The following is a 13,190-nucleotide window of genomic DNA, read 5'->3' as shown; positions in this document are numbered from 1 at the left end:
ACTAGCACGCTGTGGAGTAAATTACTACCACAACAATTTAGAGGAACTAAATGCACTGGAAAACTTAAACTTCATCTTCAACTCCCAATAATATCTCAAGAATTTATAGTTACTCTGTACAATATTTACATTTCAATGACTATAGTGTGATGTTGTCTAATAAATATTTAACATTTTATTTTAGGTAACAGAAATGCCATGGTAATTTTACAAAAACCTTCCATTGACAATGCTGTCTGTCCATTTTTCTGTTAGCTTTGCAGGTACAAATGTGTAACATTACACTGTGTACATTTGGAATTAATACTTTTCGTATCATGATACACACAAGCCTTCGATTTTGCCCTTGGGCTTACACAAAATTCTGATCCGTTTGTTTACAAAGCAGCATCACGGACACTTATGAAATTATATTCAGTAATTTCGTTCTGTAAAAGAATACTTGGTCTGATTGTTAGGGGCGATTACCTAAATTCTGAATTTGATGTTGTTTTAATTTGATCTGAATTCCATAAACTCAAGCAGTTAAATTTTGAAGATCTAGAACGAAACAGGTGCGCTAGAGTTTCATCCCGTCCTGTGCACTCTGCTTGCAAGATGGCGATTTTACTACTTTTAAAGAGCGTATGTATAAGTTTGTCTTTCCAGACTGTGTGGCACAATACGAAACAGTAAAAGAAAAAATAAATTTGATTTCTTGGTGAATTATTTGTACAAAAATATCAAAACATTAGTTCTACAAGTCAAAGACTGATTGCATATTTGGTTTGATTCTCATTTGGCTTCAGTATTTTGTGGCCCCGTAATACATATATTTACAATGCACTGGCGCGGTGCAAGGGCTAATGGGCGCCCTCTTGCTGCGCCAGACCTATGGTGATGACGTCGACGTAGCTCGTGATGGAAGATCTATGTTCGATGACCAACATGAAGTGAGTGGATGGCGATGACATTGATCATAAATACTCTTGGGGGGGTTTTCTTAACCCGAGATTCACCAAAGTCAACGGAGGTTTGATTTCAGTTCCTTTATTCCACGCCGGTCTCGCGCGGCCAGCAGTCGTCGGCTCGCGACGGCTCGGAGAACATCATATACAGAGCCTTACAATTTCGTCAGACGGCCATCGGCATAGGCTTCAGGTTGGCGATCGAGCTCATTCGCCTGACGGGTCCGTTGAACTTCCTCTCGATGTCCTCGAGGCTCTTGCCCTGCGTCTCGGGAACGCAGAATTTCACGAAAATCAGCGAGAAGAAGCAGATGGTGGCGAAAATCCAGAACGCTCCGTACGGACCTACTGCTTCCTTGAGATCGCTGAAAGTCTTGGTGACGATGAAGGTGCACGCCCAGTTGAAAGCCGTGGCGATGGACGCTGCCGGTCCTCTAATCTTGGCTGTGGAAAGAGAGAAAATGGCGCTTTCAGTCAGGCACTAGAGTATTGGAATCAGAGCATAGATTACTGGCGTGGTTACTTATGAAATAAATCTCAGCGTCTTCTGTGGCTTTATTACTGCGTGTGAACTGTTCTAAACTGGTGTCATACAGTGCCACGCCAGTGAAACAAAAGTAATGAATATCGTCTCTTAATACCAGTTGTCATTTCATCTTGAGACAGTAACCTAAAGCCAGATGACAGGAAGGATTTCATAAATTTCGTGCTGCCTCCCCTACATCTGAGTCATACGGACTCCATAACTTGTACATGCTCTACATTCGACCTCCGCAACTTGCGCAAAACTGCTCTTACCGCCAGTACAAGAAATCCGCAGTAAGAAGCACACGTGTACTTTTCTCTTGGCCACTCCCCGAAATACGTCAGTACGCCATATTGTAGGAGTGTGACAGTATTAGCCAAAGAGTGCCGTTACATTTTTATTGCGAAAGTTAAAAAAAAGGCAAATAGTTATATTGAATACCGTACGTGGAAGAAGGTAGACCAAAATTGTGTTCAAAGAAAAAAAGGAGCTTCAGATAAAAGTACTTTCTTGAATGATACTTGCTAAACTAGAGATTTTGAGTGTCAATTTTTTAATCTTCTCATGCTGCAGAAATGTTGTTTGGGTGAGCCGATTGAAGCAAATAGTTAAAACGCGACTGAAAACTCTCGCACGTATTTGTTGGCCTTTAAATTGCAGAGGACTCGTCTGGCTCTGAAAGCTGAAGGGCAAGTTGCGGAATTTGGCTTCGGCATTAGTGGATTCAACCTTGACTTTTTCCAAATTGAGGAGTTTGTTTCCCCCACCCCTCCTCCCACACGACTGGCACACTCTTTCTTCTCTCCTGATTGTCTCCAGCCCATTTGCAGTAGTGCTTTTGATACTACGTTAATGATACTACTACGACAAAAATGTTGATGCATCAGCTTACCTGGTAGGATCTCCCCCATCATGAGCCACGGGATAGGCCCGAATCCTAGCGAGAACCCGATGACGAAGATGACGAAACTGGCCAGCGGCAGCCAGCCGTAGTCTTCCACGTCGTATCCCGTGTCTTTAAGGAAGAAGAACGCTCCCAGAGCGAGGAGGGACAGATTCATCGAGATGGCAGAGATGTACAGCAACACCTTGCGGCCGAGGCGGTCGATCAGTGCAGTCGCGATGAATGTGGAGCCGAGGTTGACAATGCCCACGATGATGGTGCTGAGGTTTCCGTCGATCGTGCTGCCAGCATCCTGCGAGAAGGAAGAATTGGTTTCCAACTTAGACATCAGACGTAATGTGCGATTATCGGTAGGGAGTCTTCACTTCAGCACAGTAAGAGAACAGTTGGCGAACTGGAGGCAATATTTACCCTGAAGATGTCGACGGTGTAGAAGATGACCGCGTTGATACCGCTAAGCTGCTGGAAGAACATGAGGCCTATGCTGACCGTGATGGGCTTGATGTTGTTCCTGTTGAAGAGGTCGAGGGCAGACGCGGGCGCGTTCTTGATCGAGTCCAGGTGGTTCTTCTCGATCTCGTGCAGCTCTGCCGTCACGTCTGCGTCCTTGCCTCTCAGCCACTGCAGCGCCTTGTGCGCTCTCTTGTTTTTGTCTGCAACAGAAAGGTAAAGGGCGACGTCAGATTGGTGCATCCCCGTACAAATTTGTTTGCAATATCGGTGACAGTCTCATTATAACAGCACAGTCTGGAGAACAGAAGCACTGCGGAGAGATATAGACCAATGCGTCTGTAAAATCGGAATTAGTGTCGACTTTATTCTTTTAAAACCATTCTAGTGTGTGGCGTTGTGTAAAGAGATCTTCTCTGCTCGATGAATCCCTGTATTGTTTCTTTTTTCCTCGTTTGTATATCAATGCAACCTCTGCTCTCTCCTGTGACACTTAGTCAAATTTTTGCTGTGTATTCCGCCTCTGACATTTTTTTCTCCCTTGAAACCTATTTCGTAACTGCAACATCTTACTTTCCCATCCACCTGCGTGTATAGTTCAGAGTTTTGGTAAGACATACGTAACTGTGGTTCTGAGCGCACACATTTCGGGAGCGAAGTATTATCTACAACCTTTGCAGAAACTAGACTGCAGCTGTATGGTCGACGGACATGCAAAGGAGGCGGTGGTTTAGAAGGCAGTGAGACAGTGTAGCCTATCCCTCCCATGTTATTTGGAGTCAGTCATTATAAACATTTGTTTGTTAACATTTTAATTTGATTGCAAATTTAGAATTCAGATAAAAGTAAAAAACTTGGAATGCGAACGTTTTAGTTAGACTTTATCATGATTTATGACTATGAACTGAACCTACAAATTACTATAACGCGTCACAATTGGTGTCACTCGTGCTGAGTGAACCAGAACTCCACCGACAAAATTTCAGAATTTATTCAGGTTCATTTCCTCATTATTTTGGAACAGGAGACCCATGTTCTCCGGTAGCTTTGTACGTAGAAAGTAAATTTCATTTGGTTTCCGGAGTTTATCTATCATCTCCGTAAGGCTTTCGCGATTACTAAATGATCCTGTAACGAAGCGCGCTGCTCTCCGTTGGATCTTCCCCATCTCCTCTATCAACCCTATCTGGTACGGATCCCACACTGGAGAGCAGTATTCAAGCAGTGGGCCAACAAGTGTACTGTAACCTACTTCCTTTGTTTTCGGATTGCATTTCCTTAGGATTCTTCCAATGAATATCAATCTGGCATCTGCTTTACAGACGATTAATTTTATGCGGTCATTCCATTTTAAATCGCTCCTAATGCCTACTCCCAGATTATTTATGCAATTAACTGCTTCCAGTTGCTGACCTGCTATATTGTAACTAAATGATAAAGGATCTTTCTTTCTGTGTATTCGCAGCACATTACACTTGTCTACATTGTGATTCAATTGCCATTCCCTGGACCATGCGTCAATACGTTGCAGATCCTCCTGCATTTCAGTACAATTTTCCATTGTTACAACCTCTCGATATACTACAGAACCATCCGCAAAAAGCCTCCGTGAACTTCCGATGTTACCCACAAGGTCATTTATGTATATTGTGAATAGCAAGGATCCTACCTCACTCCCCTGCGGCACACCTGAAATCACTCTTACTTCGGAAAACTTCTCTCCATTGAGAATGACATGGTGCGTTCTGTTATCCAGATAGCCCATGTCTACTGGACTCTTTTGGGTTCGAATGATCGTTTCTGTCATAAACTTGAATGTTGTGGGACAGTGTGTGTAAAGTATGAAGAAAGTCAGAGCGCCAATTCGTGAGGTCTGCTTATGAAATGTTGGATTTTGCAGAAGTGAGGTGAGAGAGACGAAGAAACCAGTATATCTTGGGAGAGCTGTCTGATTGGGTAAGCACTTTTCGTTTTTCAATGAAATGAAGGAGAAACTGGTAAACAACAGACTTCTTTTTAAAAAATCTCTGATATCTTCGAAACAGTTGAAGGTTTTGTATGAGGAATGTTAGGGGATGCAGTGCTGAGGATACTCACTCTTGGAGATGTACCATCTCGGCGTCTCCGGCACGAAGCACGTGCAGACGAGGAAGGGCACGGGCAGGCAGGCGCCGAAGAGCGCCAGCTTCCACCAGTTGAGGCAGTTGCCGATGGCGTAGCACAGCAGGATGCCCAGGTTGCCGAACGTGGTCGAGATGAGGCCGAGCATGCCGCGCACTTCGGCCTGCACCGTCTCGCCCATGTACACGGGCAGGCAGAGCGACGCGATGCCCACGCAGAAGCCGGCGATGGAGCGGCCCGCTAGGATCATGGGCACGTTCACGGCCAGCCCGATCAGCAGGAACGCTGCACGGCACACAGGCGGGAGTTAGACAGGGGCTGGAGGGGCACAGCGCGGCGCGTTGGAACTAGTGTAGCTGGTAGCAGATACTTACAGATGATGAACGGAATGGCCGTGGCCAAGATCGTCGTCTTTCTGCCGATGGCTTCGATCAGAGGGCCGCCTGCGACGCCTCCCAGCAAGGCCGCCAGCGGCATCAGGCTGCCTATCCAGGATTCCTGCACACCGACAGACAAACGCTCTGGTCAGTCGACAGTTGGTGGACGTCGCAGTCTAATATTGTATGTGTTCACTATATGGCCCAGTGGGTTAGCCAATTTTGGTTATCTTTCGTACGATTGTAGCGTGTACTTTAAATGGACGAGGCTCTGTGCTTAAATAGGACAAAGCTAAACGTCTGCTGTTACAACCCCATTGAGTCTGAGAATATTTTTGTTTTTGCCATGGACATTTCTTTCTCCTCCTGCAGTATTGTCGAAATTGCCGAGTTGCGCCGTGGTTTGAATCCACGTTAAACTGTATGTCATCCAATAAATGGTTGGGTAGGTCAGTTAAAGCTCGGTGGCAGGAAGGCCATACACCTATAGTGGGGCTAAGCGTAGTAAACCACTGTAATGTTCAGACTAATCGAGCGGCTGATGACTGCTTTACCTACTCAGATGTAACACATGCAGCTCTTTTTTTCTCATATTTAACCAAATCTATCGCTACAATAGTACTGATGTTCCGCAAGAATAGAACAATAATAGTAATGGTAATAATTTTGGTAACATTCATAGCAAGGTAAAAAGATATCGCGATGAAACTAACGTATATTTATCGGTACATACATGCGCGTATTGGACTGAACTCATACTGGGCTACACCTGCTTCGAGTAATGTACACTTTTTGAAAGTCTCAATTGGGAAAAAGCTGTGTCCCGTATTAGTGAAGTGAACCAGTATTGCCTGCTTTCGTACTCGATGTGTTGCACAGAGCTTCATTTCCATAGTAGTAGTTGATACTGGTAAGACAACAGTTCATACTGGTAACGAAAGAAGTGTTCGGCATAATAGAAAGAAAAAATTCAGTACTAGCAGACTTGGTTTGTCGCCTTAGCCGGTAGTACCAACCGCTGCTCGAAAGCTGCCGTTGTGTATGGTGTTCAACTGGCTCCTAAAACTTCGAATTTCGATTTCTCGAAAAAGCTTGAGGAGCGCATTGTACCAGAGCAGCACCTTTTACGTCCAGATATGTACTACAATCGTGTGAAAGATGAGCAAAATTGGTGACCGGTAGCGTGTATTTTTGCCTTGTCAGTAATTACGTGCCAGACTATGGGTACAAAGGTCTAGAGATCGATGTCCGATGACTCATAGGATCTTTGTGTCACTTTTCATCTCTGCGAATGTTTGGCAATTGTGAAAAACGCAGAGTTGCACCGTGGTTTGAGTTCTATGCTAAACTGAAGTTCCCCCTTCAACTGGTTGGATAAATCGATACAGAAGTCGGAGGAAGGCAAAGGCATACCACGACCAATTGCCCCGTAAAGCACTGTACCGTCCAAACCAACCGTTGAGTGCAGTTGATGTCAGATTTAACCACTGTGCGGTCGCTCGATTACGCCCTACACACCAACCGGAAGCGCGTTTATCCCATCAAAACCAGCAAGGCGAAGGCTTTCTCACCATTCCATCTGTTCGAAGAAAACAGCCTTGCAAGCGACCGCCTTGCATTGAAAAGGGCGGGTCGCCCGTTCGTCTATCCAGGCAACGCCTTTGCCGCGTTCCACCAGGCGGAGATGAGATTTTCTGGGCCACGGTCGTTCACCACCTATCGCGTTGCAATGCTAATACAGGCACGGCGGAGCCGCACCACGTTGTTTTTACGGCGACAGCGGAACGCAACTGGTGTGAAGGTGTTCCTGGAAAATCCTGCAGGGGTTTGCTGCCTTTAATGAGGAGCCCTTCATTTCCTTCTTGTAATTGCCGTTAATTTTCATAAATGCAAGAAACTTGTTTACATTACTCCGAGCGTAGCAATTATCTGAATACCAGTCCATAACAGTGTACTAACAGTGTGTCCAGTGGAGCGTCACTTGGACTGATATCTGTGAGGACGCATTTAATTAAACAAGAAAGCCTCATTACGGGACATAATCAACTTTGTTCACAAAAACGAAATTTTCATCTCTGATTGTATCAACTGCAATATTTTTCCTTAGCGCCTTATTTCCTTAGGTCGGTTTCCAGCTGTAAGTTTCTTGTAACTTTTCTGACTTTTGTAGAATACACCTAGTGCGTACACCTAGCTGCAAAGTGAAATTCATTTTAGTAGGTGTCTTCGTTACAGATCCTGCTATTCTTTCAGTTGCCGTACTTCCCAGAACACCATATCTTAGTTATCACCAGGCACTACGTGCAGTGGCGGGTTCCACATGAAAAGGCACGGTTCTTACGATCCAGCGAAATATCGTAACAAACTTCGTTTCGACTCAATCTTGATTGTAGGTGCGATAAACTATAAATTAGACTCTTTGCTGGAAATCTTACCTGTTGTTTATCAACGGTGATCGTGCTGTTAGTGTCGGCTTTCATGGATGCAAGTGCTGGTGATGTGTAGGCGGAAGAAAATCCAACCACGAGAGATCCTATGGACACGGACACAGATGCCAGCACCTGAAAACAGAAAACGCATATGTTTTTACTACTTGCTAACATAACAGAATTTACTAAGTAATATGGCCGGCTCCTATGAAAAGAAATTCATCTGAAGAAACTTTCACGTTAACAATTGCGATGTAAGTCAAAATGTAATGGCCATTGGAGTGATTACGGAAGATTATAATATCTATGTTTGGTTATTACTTTGATAATCGATTCATGATCGTGATAATAACAACTGTGGCATCAGCTGTCGTTGACGGAGTGCGTATCACCTTCCGGACTATTAGATCACCACCTCAATAAAGAGTATTCCCAATGGTGGTCACGTTAGCATAATAAGTCAGCGGATACGTGGCGTTGTTAGCACCTTTACCTATAGGGCTCGTTTTCTCAGTTGACGTCAAGCCGGACTACCGTTCCGTCAAGAGTTCGTCACCCGGTCGTTAAGTATGGGCGTGGAGTTGGCCACTCGGCCGTATTTGGGTTCTGTATCCGCGGTTGTAATTGATGTCCTTACGGATTAGGCGCATGTCGCCGGTCACGTAGGTTCCTGGTAAGGAGCAGCGGCCAGGATCTACGCCAAACAAAGCGTGGTAAAGGGGAAGGGGGGAGCGCAGCGTCGATAGTATGCTGAGACAGCCTACCGGAAATCACATTGCGGTTGAGAATACAATAGCAGGGTATCTGCGCTGACATTTGAACCACCGTCGCCAGATATTCCTGTTGAAACAATATCGTTGGAGCAAATGATACAACGGACAATTCAGAACTGACCATATATTAGTAGGCACTTTTATTTTAAATTGTCGGTAGCTAAGGAGGGGCGTGAGTATAATGTTACATGTAGCAATATCTTCTAGAGCACAACTGTGAAATATTAATGTTTGTGTTTTGATTATGTACATACTAACAATTAATAGCGGGTTAAAGTTTTCGGGAGAAATGCTCGTTACAGGTCTACTCGCAACTTTCATGATACAATCTAAACTTTGTTGTGCGTGGGCAACATCAGTCGTAAATCAGAATCCAGTGAAAACCAGATACATGCAGAAGTATGTACCCAGATTTTCCACCCTCCATCTTGTTCTAATATTTATTGAACACCTTGGAACCCCCTATACGTGATAACACGTGTCCGTGTGTAAACTTTGAAACGAATTTTTTTTAGAACCCTGAATAATATGAAACGTTGCGCAACCGTGTGAGATGTGGAAATTTGTTGACCTTACTTGCAGCACTTTTTCTGGTACGAGTTCCTTTACCGTGCAATGAGTCGGTATAAGAGGGACCAATGTCTGTCTGTTCTTAAGAATTTCAAATTGTTGGGAGGTATGAATACTTGCGAGAGAGGTGGACTAGTACCTTCTGGTTACTTTTCGTTCAGTTTGTAGTAGAATGATTTATCCCTATACAGTTGATTTCGAGCTATGTTCGTGCTCCTCGACGAAGCGACAAGCGCACGGGCTGTGCCGGTGCTCTCAGTGTGATGATTGGGAAAGTTCCACCCGGAGTAATTTTTTTTAACGAAGCAGTTCTTTCCTAGAGTGTTGCTTAATCTGTAATGGCCTGACTGCCGTATCGAGGCTGTACAGTCTCAGCCACAAAACAAGGCGAGCTCGTTAAGAGCACAGCCGAATGAATTTCTAATCATCCGAGGCAGCTCTTCATTGTCGCTAGGCGCCAACAGCCGCTGGTTCTCTGCCCGTCACAGGAGTGTTACGGCATTTCAGAAGTCTGCATTGAGCTCTCTATGGGTGAGACTATTCCGTTGATACACAGTTTTTCTTACCACCTTATTACCACCACTTCTCACACAGAATTCTAAAGGAACGCGAACTTGGCAAACATGAGCCACAATCTTCTGATGACAAGTGCATCATTTGGCCACCGAAGAACGGACTTTTTTTTTTCCCTTGCGTAACGGTGGACAGTTCCGTAATTATTGATACCCTACAGTTTTGTGACGAGTTAAATGAGATAAACAAAAAGCACAGAACATACAGCGTTTGAAAGATATTACTCGTAAATTATTCAGTGTCACTAAAGTCCGTGCGTTTTCCTAGACGTCACAAGGCACGTCCCAAGATTCCAGTCAGTAACGCCGAGAACTTAAGCTCAGTAGGGGCAGAATATTTTCATGAGTTATAAACTCGTTTCCGTTGTGCACAGTTAACCGCCTGTTTGGTTCGAAAGCTTTGCCGATTTATGTACAGGTAAGTGCCGCTCAGAATTGACGCCTGGTGGCATTCCTAGATAGCCTCGGAAGCCATGCAGCTAATGCGATAGGGTACCAAGTGAGCAGGCCCCATGATAAATTTCGCGTCGCCGTCAGGACTTCAAAAGAATAACGCGTGGGCAATATCAAGACTACTTAATTGAGTAAACACTATTATTAATGAACAAGCCAGTGAAGTAGCGAATCCCCACAAGTAGCCTAGAATTAGTACCTGAGATTCATACTATTTTGTTTCAAACATTATTGTGGCCGCTACGGACAAAATGCTGCACGAAAATCTATCCGATTGCTAGGACACCGCATGGAATCGCGCCGTTCTACTGACAGAACAGAAAGATCTGATTTCGATAATCGATAATACCTACATGTTTCCAGGTGCACTGCACATGTCGAACAATTCACTGGCGATTTACATGTACCTTCTTATACCGGGTGGTTATAATTATAGTGCAGCTCACGGAGAACCAGTGTGGGCTGTAATTATCGTGTGGCAGCGAAACTAGGTACATATGCTAATGCGTTAATGCTGAACCGATTTCAGCTGAAAAAAATTAGTTCCAATTACCGCCACCAGCTGCAAATCTGGCGCTGTGCAGCATTTCGTCGTCGTTTCCAGTGCTGACGTTGAACAAATTGTGCAAGAGGCGATTAATAATACAGTCAGCATTATGACTTTCTCACTTTTTGACCTATTCTTCCTACTTCCCGTTCCTAATACATTACATATGGTAACGTTTCTTTACGCCTTCCTTGCATTCACATCGCCTGATTTGCACTTGGTGGCCAAAATAGGAACTAATTTTTTCCAGCGTAAATCAGTTCCGCATTAACGTATTAGAATATCTACCGAGTTCGCTGACATACGATAATTACAAGTCCACACTGGACCTCTGTGAGTTGCTGCACTTTAATTACAACCATCTGGTACCTAAGGGAGGAGAGGCACCCAGCAATTAGCCGCAATCCCATTGCTTTTTATCATTCTTGCATATCTAGGTTTCGGCTGTCGACAGCCATCTTCAGTGCATTTGAGTTACAGTCCAACAAACTCGCGGTGGTACATGTCACCATTAGATTTTACTGGTGTAAAGAAGGAAAAACTGCCTATACACCAGTAAGATACTATGGTGACATGTACCGCCGCGAGTTTGTTCGATTGTAACTAAAATGCACTAAAGATGGCTATTTATAGCGGAAGTATCGACATGCAAGGGTAAAAAACGAACAAACAGAAAAAAAGATTCGCGACTGATTGCTGTGTCTCTTTCCTTATAGTTTACGATGACTGTGCACGGCAGTTCCTTGTGGAATCAAAGATGACCCAGTACCTATACATACACTAAGCTTTCATACTGGGTGTCTGTAACGTATAGTGCCACAGTTAAATTGAAAATAGTTTTCATGACATCCGTTTCTAACCAAGGTTTTCGGGAGGTTTCCCACGATTTTAAGGCAATTCCCTTCTAATTGTTCCCAGTTGGGAACCAGCTCGCCTGGTATAAGGCTGCGCAGTGAGTGAGAGTATAGCATGAGATATTAGTCCAGAATACCTAGAGAATAAGAAATCAAGTGTTGCTTCAATATATCAAGCAGTTAACTTTCATACCCCCAATGCACTAATCCTGAGACATTACCAAGCGAATTTCACATCAGAATCTTGAGAGACCTATTCCAAAGTCTAGCGTAGATCGGTTTATAATCACACACATTGAGGGTGGATTCATGCAGAGTAAACGGGTGGCGGCGTCTACCTGTGACCAGGTGCACTTCGGTTTTGGGCCGGTCTGCGGCACATTAATGTTAATGTGCGTGTCAGCCCGCATCAACATCTTGACCATCTTGGCGCGTCGTTCGTTGTCGGCTGTTCCCCTGGAGACGATAGGGCCGGTCGGCGGGTCCCGAGGAGCACACGCACTGTCTCAGGCGGGGTCGTCGAACGCGTTCCCGCAGCACTCGCGCAAGTGAGTTCGCAGCAAACGGGCGGTGAGCGGCTGAGTCGCGAGACACACTGAGGATCGGCCGCCGGCCGGGCCACACTTATATTACCGCCGTCCCCGCTTAACTCGGCTCACCTTGCGTGCCGCCGCTTTTGTTTCAGACGCACGCGTCGCATCGTATCGCTCCTCGCGTCCTGTCCTCCCTCCCTCCTTTCTTCCTTCCTGACCCGTGCGCCCCCCTCCCCTCTTTCCCCTCCAATCATTGCCGACGTCGACTTCGACGTCGCCGCGACGTGCCCACAGCCAGGCTACTTTGCTGTCCAATTGTGACGCCCTTTTGTCCGAGCGTTTATTTCAATTGCCCCGTTGCGTCGTCTCGTGGCTACGTCACCGCCCCTCCCCCTCACCCCACCCCACGCCACCCCTATCAATCAGAACGGGAGCCTTCTCCCTCCCATCTACAGTTTCTCTTGTGTCCCCTCCTAGTTCTCTGCTTTTTCATCATTTGTCGAAATTTTGTAATGGTAGATGTGACGCCTCAGGCTGCCATGCCCTTTTGTCGTTGCACTGAGGTGACAAAAATCATGGGGTACCTCCTAATAACGTGTCGGACCTCCATTTACGCGGCATAGTGCAGCAACTCAGCGTGGCATGGACTCAACAAGTCGTTAGAAGACCCCCTGCAAAAATACTTACCCATGCTGCCACTGTAGCAGTCCACAATTGCAAAAAAATGTTGCCGGTGTCGGGCGACCTTGGTGGCCAAATCATCTGCTCGAATTGCCCAGAATGTTCTTCCAGGCAGTTGCCAACAATTGTGGCTTGGTGACATGCCACATTGCTGTCCATAAAAATTGTTTGGCTACAAATGGTCTCGAAGTAGCAAAACATAACCATTTCCAGTCAATGGTCGGTTCAGCTGGGCGAGAGGACCCAGTCAATATCGTGTAAACACAGTCCACACCATGAGGGAACCGCCAGAAGCTTGTACACTGCCTTGTTGACAGCTTGGGTCCATGGGTTCGTGGGTCTGCGCCACACTCGATCCCAACCATCAGCTCTTACCAGCTGTAATCGGGTCTCGTCTGACTAGGCCACGGTTTCCCAGTTCTCTAGTGTCCAATCGATACGGCCACGAGACCA

General features: G+C 45.4%; 1 protein-coding gene across 1 annotated transcript in view; it reads right to left on the bottom strand.

Moving 5' to 3' along the window:
• Positions 1-1,013: 1,013 nt before the first annotated feature.
• LOC126456796 (facilitated trehalose transporter Tret1-like) overlaps positions 1,014-13,190 on the bottom strand; it is a 32,396-nt gene continuing 20,219 nt past the window's right edge. The window contains exons 3-8 of the mRNA XM_050092585.1: positions 7,761-7,886; positions 5,323-5,446; positions 4,925-5,233; positions 2,789-3,030; positions 2,366-2,669; positions 1,014-1,391 (exon numbers count right to left, since the gene is read on the bottom strand). Coding sequence (XP_049948542.1) covers positions 1,114-1,391; positions 2,366-2,669; positions 2,789-3,030; positions 4,925-5,233; positions 5,323-5,446; positions 7,761-7,886 — 1,383 coding nt within the window. The 3' untranslated portion in view covers positions 1,014-1,113. The remainder of the gene's footprint in view (positions 1,392-2,365; positions 2,670-2,788; positions 3,031-4,924; positions 5,234-5,322; positions 5,447-7,760; positions 7,887-13,190) is intronic.

The sequence above is a fragment of the Schistocerca serialis genome, chromosome 2, assembly GCF_023864345.2.
Source record: "Schistocerca serialis cubense isolate TAMUIC-IGC-003099 chromosome 2, iqSchSeri2.2, whole genome shotgun sequence".
Lineage (NCBI taxonomy): Eukaryota > Metazoa > Arthropoda > Insecta > Orthoptera > Acrididae > Schistocerca > Schistocerca serialis.
Note: the sequence above shows the minus strand (reverse complement) of the source record. Positions and strands in the feature narration are given on the sequence as shown.